Below are 17,724 nucleotides of genomic sequence, written 5' to 3'. Positions count from 1 at the left end.
AGCTGCGGAAATATTGGGCCTTGGAGAGCACGCACGTTCTCTATCGCCCGTACCACCACACACACACAGGCATTAACCCGCTGGCGGCTGCCCGCGGGCCCAAGACCAAGAGAGGCCCAGGGACAGCCACGAGGCGCCAGAGCCGAAGAGAAAGAAATGGTGGCGTGGCTCGCTCTGTGAGAGGGCCCGAGGGAGAAGCGCTCCTGATTGAAGAGAAGAGGCTTCCGCGGCCATTGGGACTGGAAGCCGCCGCCGCCTCCCCCCCCCACCCCCCTATCCACTCCCACCTAAAACCCTAGCTAGACCCCCTCAGCCAGCCAGCCGCGCATGCTCCTCCTCGCCTGAGCGCCGCCCCCGCCCCTCTCAATGGCGCTCCAGCTCCGCCGCCTCCTCCCGCACGGCTACGCGCACCGCGCCCTCACCCTCGCCACCAAGCCGCTGCCGCCGGCGCCGGCCATGGTAATTAACTCATTTCCATTCCCCTCCTGCTCGTTACTACCAGCACGCTTCTCCGTCTGACGGGGCGTTGGCGGGTGAGCGATGGGTGTTCGACGTTTTGCCTGTGTGACCAGTTTTGCTGCAAGCCTTCGTCTAGAAAAAGTAAATAATTGGAGCAATTTGCATTGTTGGCTCCTTAGCGGCACAATGCCAGTGGTGGTTGTTCATTGTCCGTAGTTCATTTGACCGTGTAATGTCATGTTAGTACGCCGGCATTCATGTTGCGAGAAAAAGACATGCTTTACCTACACACCCTGTGTTGGATCACTGTATCGAAACACACAATGCTTTAGTTTTATACTGCTCTAGTTAGACCACTGCTTCTTCTGTAGCGTCATTCGTTTTTGTTGACACGACTAAGATTAATATGACACTGATAGAACGACAATGCTTTTCCCCTTGCACCATGCTTTTCTTTGACAGTTTTTTTTGGCATGATTCTGTCCAATAAGCATGATCAAACACGGATTTTTATGCATGCTCTCTAAGTATTGTGTATGTGTTACCTTTGCAGCTTCACTTTGGGACTTCCCAGAGATACTCATGCTCCTTCATGCCTTATTCGCCTTTCCGTCATTGTCAAATGTGTGGAGTCACAGTACGGAATAGTGCAACGAGGAAAATGTCTCTAAGAAACAGCTCTCAGCTCGCCCTACAGCTCAGAAGCAGTGCCTTTTTGACTACTGGGCTCTCGGGGTACCACAGTTCTGTAAGTTCCAGGACAGCAGCTATCCGTGGAGTTGCTTTAAAGGCTACCAGTAGTGTTAATTCACGGCTCTTCTCGACTGCATATGGTAAAAAGTTAAGGCTTCTCATTAGAAATAAGAGCTCATTTAGCCATCCAAATATAAATAGGGAAGATGGGAGTGCTGCCCATAGTTACGTCCATAGATCTGAGAGACGTAAAAGCACACTAGCTGCGTGTAGCACCATCGCTGATGAGGCTTCCACATCCACTAGCAAGTGCAGCGAGAGTGGTACAGATACTAAAAAGGACATTGCGAAGAAGAAGAATTCTAGAGGCAGCAAAAAAGAAGTTAGTGCAGATGTGAAAGAAAAGAAAGTTTCTACCAAGAAGAAGAGCACTTCTGCTAAAACTAGTAAAACAGCTGCGAAGACAACTGAGAAAGCTAGTGTGATGCAAGAAGAAAAGAAGGTTGACGCATCTAAACCAAAGAAAGGGGTTGGTAGTTCCAAAGAGAAAAAAACAGTAACCAGATCGAAGAAACCTGTGAAAGCAAAGGAGTCAGCTGCTATTGCAGCCGCTGAAGCCAAGAATTGCATGAAGACCACTGTTGATAGTTCTGGTAGCGAGAGGAGGCCACTTGTACCTCTTTACCCCCCAGTAGCTAAATCAGTAGTTGTTGTTGAATCAGCTACAAAAGCAAAAGTTATTCAGAAATACCTTGGGGACATGTATGAAGTATTACCTAGCTATGGTCATGTGAGAGATCTAGCTGGAAGGTCAAAATCTGTCCGCCCTGATGACGACTTCAGCATGGTATGGGAGGTGCCTACTGCTGCCTGGACGCACCTTAAAAGCATTAAAGTTGCATTGAAAGGGTATGTTCTATAGGCTGGTTGTCGCTAACTTCGTTCAAATTTCGTTCTTGACATATATGTTTGCTATGCATTAGTTGCTCGGAAAGTATGACACATTAACATAATTAATTACTTCTACGTTCTATGGGTCATATGTTTGTCTCTAAAAACTTGTATTCCATGCAATACCATATGTCCATATCCTTGTCACTTTCTGCAAGGCTTAACTGAGTGAACACATGATAGTCGTCTTGGTTTCTGTTTTACAACATGTAGTTCATAACCTTTCTTGGATGTAATGTAATGTTGTGAGTACTAATATCTTTTGGGATGCATGAGCCATTCACCTTTGAGCATAAATTAGATTGTCCGTGAAGTGTGCACAGAGTGATAAACAGTATCATGTCTTAAATCTCCTAGATTTATTATGCTCTGTCTAAACTTGAGCCTTTCGAGGACACATGGATAGAAACTATAACAACAATATGGCGTTGGTGATGGTTGATTCGTCTCATATGCAGATTTTTTACTGTTAAACAGTTCCTGCAGATAGTTTTGTGTTCAAGTATTTATGCCTATATTCTTCATTGCCACATCTAAGTATAAGCTAATTAGTTAAACCTTTTTTTCTCTAGATCTGCCTTCAGCTTATAGTAAGTGTCATACATGTGTCTGAGTTAATTCTTACTTAAAACTAGGGCTAACTGTATATATTACATAAATTTGCTAAACTTGTCTTGTGCAAGTTTCCATGTTGAGTTCCCCTGCTTTATGAAGCTGTTGCTGATTGTCTTCTGTTATTATTGCTTATTTCTTATCTCCAGAGCAGAAAATTTGATTCTCGCTTCTGACCCTGACCGTGAAGGTGAAGCAATTGCTTGGCACATAAAGGAAATGCTTGAACAGCAGCAGGATGTGTTGGGTTCCCATGTTACTGTTGCAAGAGTTGTCTTCCATGAAATTACGGAGGATGCTATTAAAAACGCTTTAATGTCTCCAAGATATATTGATATGGACTTAGTTAATGCTTACCTTGCACGTCGTTCCCTTGATTATTTGATTGGGTTTGGCATATCACCACTTTTATGGAGGAAGTTGCCTGGTTGTCAGTCAGCTGGACGAGTCCAATCTGCAGCTTTGGCTCTTGTATGTGATCGGGAGACTGAAATAGAACGGTTTACCCCGCTGGAATATTGGACTGTTGATACTGAATTCGAAACCCAGTGTTCGGATTCTTCAAAAGGCCTATGTCTTACATCCCGGATAAAGCTTCTCAATTCAAAAAAGTTGGATCAGCTTTCTATAAGCTCTCAAGAAGAAGCACGAGCAATAGAAAAGAGGATTTATTCTTGCCAATTCGAAGTAAGAGGTGTTAAGAGAAGCAAAATCTGCAAGAATCCTCCAATGCCATATATAACATCCAGCCTTCAGCAGGATGCAGCAAACAAACTACACTTTGGTGCAGGGCGTACCATGAAGGTTGTTTCTACTTAATAAGAACTTAGATGCATAGCTTTACTATTATAATACTGTCATTTACATGTAGTGATCTTTTGACTCATGTGGTTCACTGTCTGAATGCAGGTAGCCCAGAAGCTTTATGAAGGGATCAGTCTTTCGTCAGAACAAACAACAGGGTTAATAACGTACCTCAGAACAGATGGGTTTCATGTACGTACCATCCTACTTTAGTTGATTGCCAAAGTAGTACTCCCTCCTTCCATCTATATAGGGCCTAATGCGTTTTTCGAGGCTAACTTTGACCAAATATTAGAGCAATAATATATGACATGCAACTTACACAAAGCACACCGTTAAATTCGTATGTGATAGGAGCTTTCAATGGTATAATTTTCACATTGTGCATGTCATGTACTATTAATCTTGTCAATAGTCAAAGGCGGTCTTAAAAAACGCATTAGGCCCTATATAGATGGAAGGAGGGAGTATTTGTTTGTAAATGTCTCAAGTTGATTGCCAAAGTAGTCTTTCTGTTTATAAATGTATCATGTTGGTAGGGTAAAACAATCTCTCGGTCTCTTTTCTGTGATCTGTGGTTGTTGGTTAAAATTGGCGCATTCACACAAAAAACCATCAGATTGGTCACTCTATATACAAGTGACTGTAGATAAAGATTCCACATGGCTCTGTCTTTAAGGGGAGTGACACTTGGATAAAGGAGGGAGATTATAGAGTGGGGTCATCTTGTTTCTTGCTTGAATCTGATGCTGACACAGTGACAATACTCATCCTTGGATAGGAAGCCGATAAGTTTTTCAAGTAGAAATGCCAGCTTGATGCTACGGCCAAAATACGGATGCTTTTGCTTAGTAGATGAAAAAACTTAGTTATCAGCTCAAACATCTGATCAGGAAAATGGAGTTCTATAGGTCCTTACTGCTATTCCAAATAAACTGTCTGCTCTATTATTTCTTGACTTGCTTTTCTCATTATTTAGTTCCATTCATGTATATTTCTAGTACCCTGGGTAGCTACAGTAGTAATAATATCACAAACGAACAAGTAGGAGGAACTCATGTGCATTTTAATGAAGAAATATATGCATGAGTTTTTCAAGCAGTGATGATTTGAACTTAGGTGGTGAGATTGTGCATCCACTCCCGCCCAAGTGAGTTAACTTTTACGCCAACTTCAATTACATGAAACACATAATGGTTTATATATGAACATTATTAACTCAAATACTCGATTTGGCTACAAAATCTTAGTTGTGATGTGTGCATGAAAGATACTACTTTCTATCCTTCGATTTGAGAATTTCTTGTCAGTTATCAATGATAGTTGATTGTTATGCTGTACTTGTTTTAATGGCCCGAAACTGTTACCTTATTTGTTTATTCTGTCCTTCCCATTGAAGATTTCTGATGGAGCCGCAGAAGATATTCGTTCGTTAGTGAAAGAAAGGTAATACTCTATTGGAATATTTTGTGAAGCTTGTTTACTTAAGTTTGTTCTGGGTTGCTAATCTATCTTGTTTCATGTTTAGTTGATCAATTACGTTGTGCCCAATAATCTGATTTGTGCTTGAGTGACCAATTTCAACATTTCTTGTTGTCAGGATATATGGGATTGATATTGTGAGACATAATATTTGATACTATATTACTAAATATTTATAACCTTCCAACTGTTTTGCATATTTGATGGAATGGCTGGAGAGCTTTCTGGTATCATTTTTATGAGTTTATTTCTTTTCTTGTCTAATCTTGTTCTTTAGAAGCTATTCCCTCCGTTCACTATGTTTTGGATATTTCAATATGGATCACATACAAACTGAAATGAGTGAGCAAACACACTAAAACATGTCTACATACATCTGATTTAGAAAAAAGTTAAAACATCTTATTATAGTGAACGGAGGCAGTAGTTTGAGAGATCAGTATCTTGGGAGTTCAACATATTACCTTCCTGTTTATCAGTATGTCACCTGGGGTTTCCATTCTTGCTAACAAGTATTTGTTCTAGGTATGGAGAGCAGTATGCACCAGAGGATATTAGGAAGTACTTGAATAAGGTGAAAAATGCTCAAGAGGCCCATGAAGCCATAAGGCCCACCAGCATAAGGAGGTTGCCATGTAATAAACCCTCCTGTAGTTCTGTGTTTACTTAATTATCGATGCTGCACTACCGTAAATCATTTTTAGTGTGTTTTTTGTTGGTGGTTTGCGGGGGGTGGGGTGGGGTGGGGTGGGGTGGTGGTGGTGGTGGTGGTGGTGGTGGTTCCGATAAACATACTTGGTATGCGCTAGTGGTTCGTGAGTTGCAGATTTCATCTATATACTCTATTTGACAGTTCAAGCCCATTGCAATCTTTGGTTGCTAAAGTTTTTATTGAGTATCAACTAAAGGTGTTTCCTTTACTTATTGTCCTTTCTCTGCCTGTTACATTTCTCATTTGTTCCGATGGAGAGAATTGGGACAAGGGGACTTGAAGTACAATGGCGTTGGGTGACGGAGAGCCGCTGTTGGGTCAGAAATACATCCAAAAGAGACTATCGAAAATAGACAATCAATGGCAAGACAATCGTAGGATTTTAGGACCATCTGGCTAGACACTTGCACCCTCTCTCCACTCCGTATTGATGACACCGACAGCCCAAACCTTAGCTCCTTCAACCCACCCTTCTCTCTTCCCTATGGTGGGTGTTGTTTACTACTCCCTCCGTTCCAAAATAAGTGTTGTCGTTTTAGTTCTTATTTTGGAACGAAGGGAGTAGTTCATTACGAATCAAGAGGTGATATATGTTGTGTGTTTGAATGGCATGCTTGGTGTTGTTTACTAGTTCATGTAAGTTCTCATGTACTCGCTGTTCCACATCTACCATAACCTTCTCTATATCACCTCTTGATTTGTAATCAGCAGGGTTTTGCCATCTGTTGTGAACATGCTTTATAATTGACCCATTCATAATGAATGATGGTTATGCTTGAAGTCTGCATGCGCTGTAGGGCTGAAAGAGTACCTGAAGCGTGCGTTTTCCATTTTCAGAATTAAAAGTTGCTAATGTTTCTTTGTTTTGCCAAATCTTCTGTAGCATCTCTTGTTCTTACTTGCGTATATATATTTGAGCATTATAGTTTTGGTTTATTGTTTTCGATTTTTAGTTCTATGACTATCATGGTATCTCTTTCAGCATCTTTGATTGGAATACTTGATGAGGATTCTTTGAAACTGTACACTCTAATATGGAGAAGAACAATGGCTTGCCAAATGGAAGCTTCAAGGACTGAGCTGGTTGGTTACTGTCTTCATTTTTATCTGTTGTTTATTACTCCATTCTTTGGGATGACTGGCCACTATGTGCATTTTTACAAAGCCATATTGTCTCCAGTAATGTTTTTCTGAACCTTGGCTCAGCTAGACCAAAGAATCTCACTGTACACATGTTTTTGAGATTCGAGATTGCAAATAATTTGGCGATCAGCCCCCTACTCTTTCCTCATTAAAAACCACGAATAACATATGCTTCCAATTTGAAAGAAATATGAATTCAACAAGTTTGCAGTGCATTGGTAGCTTGCTGCTCATATTTCTATGTTATATCGTTGGTTCAGTTGACCGTAGGTTTAGAAAACTCCTCTCATCCGTCTATGGAAATCATGACAGGTATAGAATTAAGAGGGATTTGTAAGTTGATGTCTAATCAAGCTAACCTATGTTCAGCTCCTTTCTGTCGATAAATGAGGCGGCTGTGTTTATGACAGAGCATTGTGCCTAAATGTATCGATATTTCTTTGTTGTGTCAGTCTGTTTTTTCATTACCAGCTAAGCCATCTGTTTCACGACTTTCACCAAGTCATCTTATGTACAGAACCAAGTCAGTATAGATAGCTGTCCGATGGCCATATGAAGTGAAATGCTTTACCCGTGAACCTCCCCCCCCCCCCCCCCCCCCCCCTCTTTAAATAACGGTAAAAACCGGAGAGAATGCAGCTATTTTAACATTCTGAATTTGTATTTCTCAATAAAATGGACAAGTGTGGTGAAACAGTGAGGAATGAGTTGAGGCAAAACCTCCAGCTCCTTTTGAGAGTCAGGGGCAAGTCCGCCCAGCGCTTTAAAAAGGGATGTCTGCATTCTAAAGGAATCTATGCAAAGTGCAAGAATAAATGTGTGGTCATCTTTTGAGATTAGTTGTATATGATATGATTGAGTATTTGAGTACAAGAACATCATGATGAGGCATCTACCTATTAAAATTTGTTATAACTTAAGGGGGGGGGGGATTTCATCCAATTTATTGTGGCTCTTCAAACAGATTTCTGATTGTTGTGCTAAATATATACATTTTGATGCTGTGTCAGTTAATGAAAATGACATCCATTTTCTTTGATATGCAACTTAAAGACATGCTAAATTCTTACATTTTTGTTTTAGATTTTCATTATTTCCATGCTTAGTTTCTTATTCTGTGTGCGCGTTAATAATTACATTGTAGATTCAAGTTGACATTAGTAATCCTGAAGGCGACATGATTTTTCATTCATCTGCATCAAGGCTTGACTTCAAGGGGTACCAAGCCGTCTATGAGGTAAGTTATAATTTTAATCCATCTAGGCTTCTTGATCTTCCGTTACTTATGTTTGCCCAGGTAAGAAAATATGTTGATTGTCTTCTAATGTAGCCTTCTCCACTTTCCTTTATGCTACTTTGGCCAGCCTATGAGTAGATTCAGTAGAAAATATGCTGTATTCATCTCACTCACGACAACATTTCATGTTTCAAGGGATGAGGATGATTGCATAATTGGGTTGGTCTTTATCATCTCCGTAACCTTAATTTGGTTTGTATGTGTTACGACGTGAGCTGGTCCACACCAACATCAAAGGAGGTGCTCAGCGCCTGCTGCTAGATGTAGCCGTGATTAAGTTCCTTTCAGTTAATTTCATAGGCCTTGAGCGAATTGTTTAAGATATGAACAGATTCCTTTCTCTCTGTTACTTGGAGTTGTCAGGGCCTCCCACCCTGTTCGAAACAGGAGGCAATCCATTGAGTTGAATTAAGCAAGAATTAGGGAGTTTCTACCTTTAGCCTTGTCCCAAATACGACGAGTGTCCCTCTCTTTCCTCGACAAACCCTACTTCATAACACCGCATATATATTTATGTGTGCATTAGGGGTGATGGCTCAAATACAATCTTTCCGATCCACTGCTTTATTCTTTTGGATATAAACATAGATGACAAATGTATTCTCAGTTAGATGTGGATATAATTTAGGATACAGGGGCCAAAATAAAAATTGATATATGACTAGTCCATCCCATAGTTCTTTCTGATTTTTCCTCTGTATGTTTCCCATTCATAGAAATCTTACTTTTGGCAATACTTGTGGAGTACATGAATTATAGTACCTATGTTCCTCCTTTTCTATAAACTCTTATGTGGCATCAGGGTTTGATTTCCAGAGACTGGCTATAAATCTCCCAGTTGGATGTTTCCGGTTTTCTGGGAAATTTTTGCTGGCGTAAACGGACCATTTTATTTTTTTTGTAAAACCTAAGGATCATTGTATGCAACAATGATAATACTAATACACATATTCTTCATAAGATGCATATCAGGAGGGTGTGCTTAATGGTCTCAGCTCCCAACTGTCTTGTTTTTGAAAAAATGGCCTTTGGCCTGTTATGAAAACCGACCATTTTCAGCAGGTTCTTCCTGGTTAGTTTGGCATCATCTACAAATTTAACATGTCCTGACACATTTTTTGTGGGGAAGTTTTGACTCATTTATGGTGTGAATCTGTGAAGTATACACACAACTACTGTACATTGCTAAGTATGATCATTAACTTGCTAGTCTGTTATTGATTTTTTACTGAACTTGCTTGAATGTTTATCTTCCACTGATGCAATTTTTGATCTTTTTTGCATTCCTATTCTTATATTATGTATGTGAATAAAATATGCCCTGTTTTTCACCAGTAAATCTACCGAATAGCTTATTTGAATTTTCTTTATAGTGTTTTGTGCTGTGCCGTTTCCGTAATCATGTAATCCCCCGCAGAGTTTTATCTATTTTTCTCCACAGGATGTCTTATTTCCTACTTTTGCTTAAATGCGCGAATTTCTGCCAATTTATCAGCATCTAGTTTTCCTTTAAGGAGTTGATGGTTAAGCTTTTGCATGGATAGAATGGGAATGTGAATGTGTTCCTTAAAGGTTGTGTTTTATAAAATGTCCGTGTGCCCGGTGTTCAGTTTTATGAGCTTAGTGAACCCATTAATGAGAATGTGTTGCTTATAGGACATTGAAGCAAGTGGGTCCAGTGAAAGCCCTGAAGGAGAAGCTGCACATCAGGATAATTTTGAGGCCTTGTCCAAATTAAAGGTTAGCAGCTACTGGTTACACATTTGACCACATATTGCTGGCCATCATTGAACTAAGTCATAGCATATATCCTTTTTCTCAGATGAAAGATTTGGCGTCTCCCGTTAACGTGAATCTTGGGCAGCACTTTACTAAACCTCCATCCCGTTATTCTGAGGGTGCATTGGTCAGTAATAACCTACGGTTTGGATTTTTCATGTGTTGTTCCTCTTATAATTGTACTTGCCTGAAATAAGAAGGTTTCCTTAGTATTGGTTTGTTCTGTAACCTAAGATTTTCACCGCGTGCCTTGTAATCTCCAGATTAAAAAGATGGAGGAACTTGGAATTGGAAGGCCGTCTACGTACGCCTCTATAATGAGGGTGTTGCAGGTAGCGCAACGTGCTACTTATTGTTATGCCCAAAATACATCCCATTCCCTTTCTTCAATGTCTGTTTAGCTCTTTCTAGTATATCTGATGATTTCCGAGTCAAGGCTCTGAATGACATGTTTGGGTTAGTTGGCTCATGTAGTTGCCCCTCAACTGCTGCATATATCCTCATGCCATAAAACTCACACATGCCATGCGGTAACTTAGCAATGCATGTCACAGTAGACTTTTAGGTTGCTGCAAAAGTGACTTTTTTAGTGGTCTGCAACATGGGTTCGATTTTCTAGAACTGGCCTACTCTTTTGAGTTCTGGCACAGACTAACAGGTCCCCTCGGCGGTTACCAGTATGCACAAATGATTAGTTTTCAGTTTTATCCAGGCTAGATATACAAGTATCATGTTTTGATAACAATAACACATGGCCAAGACCAGCAGTTTTGAAGGCCTATGGATTCACCATATGCCAATTTGTAGTTTCATTCATTACAATCGGCGGTACTTTCTTAATTCATTATCATTATCAACTACTTGTGCGAATGGATAAGAGTTTTTGCCATACTTGTGCCATCCAGGACCGGAAATACGTAACAATAAAAAGTCGAGTTCTGCACCCTGAGTTTCGTGGTCGAATGGTATGTTCTTGTTCCTGATGCCATCTTCATCCTTCTACAAAGATCCTGTTCTGATTGCCATCTGAAACCATTATGTTGATTTGCATAGATATAATGTCTGACAGTTAAGTGCATTGTTTTTGTATCATATTATCTCCACTTCCAGTGCATTTGTATGCATTTTACCAACGCGTCTTCTACTCATCTTGTCATTGTATCTTTATTACTCTTTCTTGTGTCTCTAAGATGACAAAGATGGATTAACTCACTAAAACCTACACATATTGCTCTGCAAACCATTTGTTCCTTACAACGTTATACATTTCATGGTTCTGCAAATGCTCAAGTACACTTCACCTGTTATTTCATTTTTCTGCTGTTTAATTTTGTTGCATATTGTTTTAGACTGTGTTTTAGGTTATTCTTTCAGTTCACCTAGCTGAGGTTGCACTATTTCAGTTTTCTTGTGTCTGATATTTCAGCTTTCTTGTGTCTTTTAATTTTAAATATGCTCAACCATATGTTTTCCAGGTCTCAGCATTTCTTTCACATCTTTTCTCTGAGATTGCCGATTACAGCTTTACTGCTAACATGGAGACGGAGGTACTAAACACTTTTCAACCTATAGCTTATCTGCACGTTTTGTATGTGCTTGTTCTTTACCATGGTTTCAGAAACCAGCTTATCTAGCGGTTTAGGCAAATATGAAATTCTAGGAAATCTGCAGGTTGATTTCAGTAGAAAGTGAGATCCACATACTTTTAAAGAAAGGTTACACCATGCTGAAACTTCTATTTGTCTCCCTGTTGCTGTATTCATGTCTGAGCTCACTTAGTTCCGTGTTTAACTCGGGATTCCCATTTACAAGCGAACTAAATACCTTGTATCAAAACAACATTTACAAGGGCAAAGGAATACAAATGTATACACTAGTTTTTGTTGGTGTTCAGTAAAATACTGGGGCATGTGATTTACAGGTTTGCAAGTTTTATGGTTTCCCAAATGGAGCCTAACCGGATAGCCTTTTTCCTTAAAGAGGATTATAATCATAAATTCATAATGGAACCGAGGGTACAGAGTCAAGATGGAATTCTACCTTAAGGCTATGATTCTTAACTGGATTGCCCTTTTCCTTAAAGATGAGTACGTGGATGATTTTTGCTGAATAGGAGATGTGGGAATATGAAGTTTTTTCTTTCTGTTGTTAACAGTAAGTAACTAAGCATATGGGAATTCAGTTGTTGTAATAATCCTATTACTTTTTCTTTTTCTGCACATTAACAGCTAGACAATGTCTCTGCTGGGTCAACTGAATGGAAGGGCCTCCTGACAGATTACTGGGAACGATTCAGCAAATACTGCGCAGATGCTAGTCAATGGGATGTTAGAAAGGTAATTTTATTTGTGGTTTCTGGGAAAATCTGTACCCAAGCACCAGAAGTTTTTTCACCTATCATAACTACTTGCATGGTGCTATTGCTCGATGTTTTTCTATCTCGTAGCCAAACCAGCTTTTGTTTGACATAGCAACTGAAATCTGTGTTTCAGACCCATTTCTTAAATTGAAGTGCTGGTACTCTCTCCTCTCGTTACATTTCCTGAATGTAGCAAATTTTGCGTTTCTTCCAGGGATATACTCCCTCCTTTCTGGTTTATAGGGCTTATCTCAAATTTTTAGTTTTCCCATTTTATAAGTCTCAATTTGGTTGTTCCCCATCACATGTTCAGATTTCAAGGTGCAATAAATCATTGCATGCAAGTATTAAGAGAAAATTGACCAATGCATGTACTTTATGCATGCATGCATTGCAATTAATGCATTGGTAAACACAATTTTTTGAAGAAAACAGGCGCATTAATTGAGTGGTTTTGCAAACTACAAAAATTGTTTCACCACTCACCATCTACCTTGGTTGGTGAGATTTTTGAATTGAGCCCTATAAACCGGAAAGGAGGTGGTATAAATGATAAGTTTTGGGCCAAGATCATTCTCTATGCCTATGGGTGCATCTTGTTTCGGATGGATAGTTTTCATTACCGGATGAAATGCTTTCTATCATGGACGTGGCTGTTCTAATCCCGAGCTGTAAAATAAAAAAAAAGATTTTTTTTGTACCAAACATTGACAAATGTTTTGATTGCTTACAAAGTTTCATCACCAGATGACATTTGTGGAAAACGTGGCAAAAAAAAACGATGCTCGGGATCAGAACAGCACTTTCGTTTCTATCACCCAAGTAAATCACAGTCAGAGTATTCTTGTCCAAACAAAATTTCATTTGTATTTATGTAATTGCCGAAGGAAGGTGAAAGGGACATCTATAAGATGGCCAAGATCCGAGAGAGGAAGACGAGGGATATTGGCCAAGTCAAATGCATCAAGGACGGAGCAGGCCAACTCTTGGTGAAGGACGAGGAGATTAAGCATAGATGGCAGGAGTACTTCGACAAGCTGTTCAATGGGGAGAATGAGAGTTCTACCATTGAACTGGACGACTCCTTTGGTGAGACCAGCATGCGTTTTGTGCGGCGAATTCAGGAGTCTGAGGTCAAGGAGGCTTTAAAAAGGATGAAAGGAGGCAAGGCGATGGGCCCTGATTGTATCCCCATTGAGGTGTGGAAAGGTCTCGGGGACATAGCGATAGTATGGCTAACCAAGCTTTTCAACCTCATTTTTCGGGCAAACAAGATGCCAGAAGAATGGAGACGGAGTATATTAGTACCAATCTTCAAGAACAAGGGGGATGTTCAGAGTTGTACTAATTACCGTGGAATTAAGCTGATGAGGCATACAATGAAGCTATGGGAGAGAGTCATTGAACACCGCTTAAGAAGAATGACAAGCGTGACCAAAAATCAGTTTGGTTTCATGCCTGGGAGGTCGACCATGGAAGCCATTTTCTTGGTACGACAACTTATGGAGAGATATAGGGAGCAAAAAGAAGGACTTGCATATGGTGTTCATTGACTTGGAGAAGGCCTATGATAAGATACCGCGGAATGTCATGTGGTGGGCCTTGGAGAAACATTAAGTCCCAGCAAAGTACATTACCCTCATCATGGACATGTACGATAATGTTGTGACAAGTGTTCGAACAAGTGATGTCGACACTGATGACTTCCCGATTAAGATAGGACTGCATCAGGGGTCAGCTTTGAGCCCTTATCTTTTTGCATTGGTGATAGATGAGGTCACAAGGGATATACAAGGAGATATCCCATGGTGTATGCTCTTTGCGGATGATGTGGTGCTAGTTGACGATAGTCGGAAGGGGGTAAATAGGAAGTTAGAGTTATGGAGACAAACCTTGGAATCGAAAGGGTTTAGGCTTAGTAGAACTAAAACCGAGTACATGATGTGCGGTTTCAGTACTACTAGGTGTGAGGAGGAGGTTAGCCTTGATGGCCAGGTGGTACCTCAGAAGGACACCTTTCGGTATTTGGGGTCAATGCTGCAGGAGGATGGGGGTATTGATGAAGATGTGAACCATCGAATCAAAGCCGGATGGATGAAGTGGCGCCAAGCTTCTGGCATTCTTTGTGACAAGAGAGTGCCACAAAAGCTAAAAGGCAAGTTCTACAGGACGGCGGTTCGACCCGCAATGTTGTATGGCGCTGAGTGTTGGCCGACTAAAAGGCGACATGTTCAACAGTTAGGTGTGGCGGAGATGCGTATGTTGAGATGGATGTGTGGCTACACGAGGAAGGATCGAGTCCGGAATGATGATATACGAGATAGAGTTGGGGTAGCACCAATTGAAGAGAAGCTTGTCCAACATCGTCTGAGATGGTTTGGGCATATTCAGCGCAGGCCTCTAGAAGCTCCGGTGCATAGTGGACGGCTAAAGCGTGCGGAGAATGTCAAGAGAGGGCGGGGTAGACCGAATTTGACATGGGAGGAGTCCGTTAAGAGAGACCTGAAGGATTGGAGTATCACCAAAGAGCTAGCTATGGACAGGGGTGCGTGGAAGCTTGCTATCCATGTGCCAGAGCCATGAGTTGGTTGCGAGATCTTATGGGTTTCACCTCTAGCCTACCCCAACTTGTTTGGGACTAAAGGCTTTGTTGTTGTTGTTGTTGTTGTTGTTGTTGTTGTTATGTAATTGCCATTTTTCCAGTGCTCGTTATAATATTATGGTAACAGGCTTATAGATGTACAAAGTAAGATGTAGTCAGCTCACTGACCACCCCAGGTAAATGGCATACTGGTCCTAGCTGGGATCGCTGAACCCCCAGTAGGTTGCTGAATCCCACCTGACATCATCCTACCCATTTTAGCATGTCTAATCCTTTTGATAGAGGTCATTGCCAGTGTTTAGCAAATAATATGTTACCATATTATCTTACAGTTACTTATAAGTATTGAAATTTGAATCTGGATTTGAATTACCGACCTCGTTGCAGGTAGAGAGAATGCTTGAAGAGAAATTCCTTCCTATCCTCTTTCCTGACCTTGACACCGATAGTAGGATTTGCCCTAGGTAATGCATACCATCATCATACCTTGAATGTATTTTATGCTGTTTAGGAAGTTAAAATTTTAATGCTGGCCATTTCCCAAACATAAATGTTTGCACAATTCGTACAGGTTCATTTGGCACGGGAAATAGGATGTTACCCTATTACGCAATGTATTAACCATGTTTCTTCCTTAATACGAGTACTTAACATGTTTGCTGAATATCTGCAGTTGTTCTGAAGGAACCCTGAGATTCAAAGTTAGTAGGTACGGCGAAGGCTATTTTATAGGCTGTGATCGACATCCGAAATGCAAGTATGATCTTTTTATCCCTACTAATGAATTAAATGCCTTGAAGTTGGAGTTCAGTACCTGCTGCAATTCTTGTTTTCTCTTGTTACAAGTTGTAATTCCCACTGCAGTTTCTTGATTATAATAGAGTTTCGTCATATCTTTTGTATGAGGATAATAGAGTTTCGTCATATCTTTTGTATGAGGATGATAGAGTTTCGTCATATCTTTTCTATGAGGATAAGGGCATGGCCAATGCATAGCCCTAGGGTGATGCTCCGCAGGCCATGTAGGATCGGATATCAGAAAAAGAAGGTTCGGATGGTGTAGCGGGATCCTCGGCAGGAGTCGGGTGCTTGGGGAGAAAAAGTGTGGTCCGGTGCATAAATCTGAAAAAGTTGAAGTGGAGAGTAGGGATGCATGTGTAGTGGTAGTCTACTTTCTATTCTTTGATGAGGCCCATTAGTAGTAGCTTCTGTTGGGTAGAAAAAATCAATATAGATGCCTCAAGCTACTTTTTGTCATGGGGCATCTGTATCCATATGCCACCATTGTACATGCCTAATGACTAAACTAACTATGATAGGTACATCGCCCGCACATTATCAGATGAAGATGACGAAAATGAAACCTCCGAGGAAACTCCGAAGTCTTTTGAACCTCGGTTACTTGGTGTCAAGCCTGATACAAATGAAAAGGTTTTTTCAGTCTGTATGGTATCTGGCTTTATTTATTTCTCGGGAACCAAGTGTATAACATTTTTGCTTGTTCTGCAGGTCTTCTTAAAACAAGGTCCTTATGGTTACTACATCCAGGTTGGAGAGGATAGGAAAGGAGCGTCCCAGAAAAGAGCTCCTATTTCCGAGGTAATTATTACGGTACTTTGAAAATTGTCCTTCCATGAACTTACTGCAAATATCTTTTGAACTACTTTTCAGGTCAAAGATATTAACTCTATCACCATCGAAGATGCAATTGAGCTATTGCAGTATCCAAAAGTTCTGGTATGCTTTTCTGTAATTTTAGTATTCTGTACGCGTTGCTCAGTTGAATCATGACAATATCGTTGTTAACAGGGGAAACATCCTGATGATGAGCATCCTGTACTTATGACACATTCTAAAGCTGGGTTTAGCGTCCGGCACAGGAGAAGCCTTGCTCCAGTGCCAAAGGTATGTGTTGTTGTATTATTATAGGGTTTTTATCATTTATGCCAGAAACAATATGAAATAGGATTCCCATGTTGGTGGCATTGCTGTCAACTGGTTACAATTTTTCATAATAAAAATCATATGCAGTTACATTTATACAGTTCTCAATTTGTACTTTCTCATTGCAAGTCTAACAATGAAAATGACTGATGGCAGACTCACGACCCAAAGAAGGTTACACTTGAGCGTGCACTGAAGTATCTGACGGGTAAAAATGTCAAAAAGTTTGGTCGACCAAAGGGAAAAACTAACAAAAATGCAGAACCCATTGAATGGCATTAGGTGATCAGCTGTCACAGATGCAATGTGGAAACTTGCACAGGCTCCGAGTAACAAAGGTCAATGTCAAGCTCGTGCACAAAATTCAGAGTGGTTCAGTGGTAAGAATGAGCAGCCAGTATTTATTGAAGTGGTTATGTGTGCCTAGCTGCTGCCGATAATTCCCGGCAATGCTTTTTGATGATGATGGGCCTCCATGCGTGAAAGGACAGCTGGTCAACTAATAAGCATATAAAACATGCGAGCAAGTGCTCATGTCTTCTGAGTTGTATTTCTTGCTGGATTTCTCCATAATCCCTCATAAAAAAGGGAGAAGATATACACGCAGATGAGCAACATCTCTCTGCGCTTCATTCTTTTATGGGTCACCGTCAGCAGCTGTATAGAAAACACAGATGACGGGCAACTTACCAGATTATATACTCCCATAGTTTTTTTGTGGCACTTTTTGTAGCATTCTTAAGCTGCTAATGTCACCATAAAAACCTGTGGTCGATTCAAGTGGCCACCCTTTTGTTTGTTTGCAAATATATTCCGCCGCAGCAAATAATGTAAAATTTTAAGAGAGTTTTGGTGGCTTAGTTTAGAGGTCACTGATTGTTGGTTCA

The 17,724-nt window shown here is 40.5% G+C and overlaps 1 protein-coding gene across 1 annotated transcript; it reads left to right on the top strand.

Annotated features, from left to right (window-relative positions):
- Window positions 1-242: 242 nt before the first annotated feature.
- Window positions 243-17,724, top strand: LOC125521562 (uncharacterized). The gene is made up of 21 exons (XM_048686627.2): window positions 243-459; window positions 1,013-2,061; window positions 2,865-3,519; window positions 3,625-3,711; window positions 4,919-4,965; window positions 5,527-5,636; window positions 6,696-6,796; window positions 8,001-8,093; window positions 9,810-9,893; window positions 9,976-10,059; window positions 10,196-10,264; window positions 10,838-10,897; window positions 11,408-11,479; window positions 12,161-12,268; window positions 15,281-15,357; window positions 15,567-15,650; window positions 16,213-16,324; window positions 16,403-16,492; window positions 16,565-16,630; window positions 16,703-16,798; window positions 16,994-17,724. The coding sequence occupies exons 1-21, from the start codon at window positions 367-369 to the stop codon at window positions 17,117-17,119; spliced, it is 3,363 nt and encodes a 1,120-aa protein (XP_048542584.2). The 5' UTR covers window positions 243-366; the 3' UTR covers window positions 17,120-17,724.

This window comes from Triticum urartu, chromosome 7A (assembly GCF_056163025.1).
Source record: "Triticum urartu cultivar PI428250 chromosome 7A, HENAU_Tu73, whole genome shotgun sequence".
Taxonomy (NCBI): Eukaryota; Viridiplantae; Streptophyta; class Magnoliopsida; order Poales; family Poaceae; genus Triticum; species Triticum urartu.
The sequence above is the reverse complement of the archived record's forward strand: the minus strand, read 5'-3'. Positions and strand labels throughout refer to the sequence as shown.

What these genes read in the sequence shown, in the direction of transcription:
- LOC125521562 (XM_048686627.2), top strand. Translation starts at nt 367, where the DNA reads ATGGCGCTCCAGCTCCGCCGCCTCCTCCCGCACGGCTACGCGCACCGC. An exon ending in TCAGAACAGATGGGTTTCAT is followed by an intron (nt 3,712 to 4,918) that starts GTACGTACCATC and finishes TTCCCATTGAAG; the next exon opens with ATTTCTGATGGAGCCGCAGA. An exon ending in AAGCTTCAAGGACTGAGCTG is followed by an intron (nt 6,797 to 8,000) that starts GTTGGTTACTGT and finishes ATTACATTGTAG; the next exon opens with ATTCAAGTTGACATTAGTAA.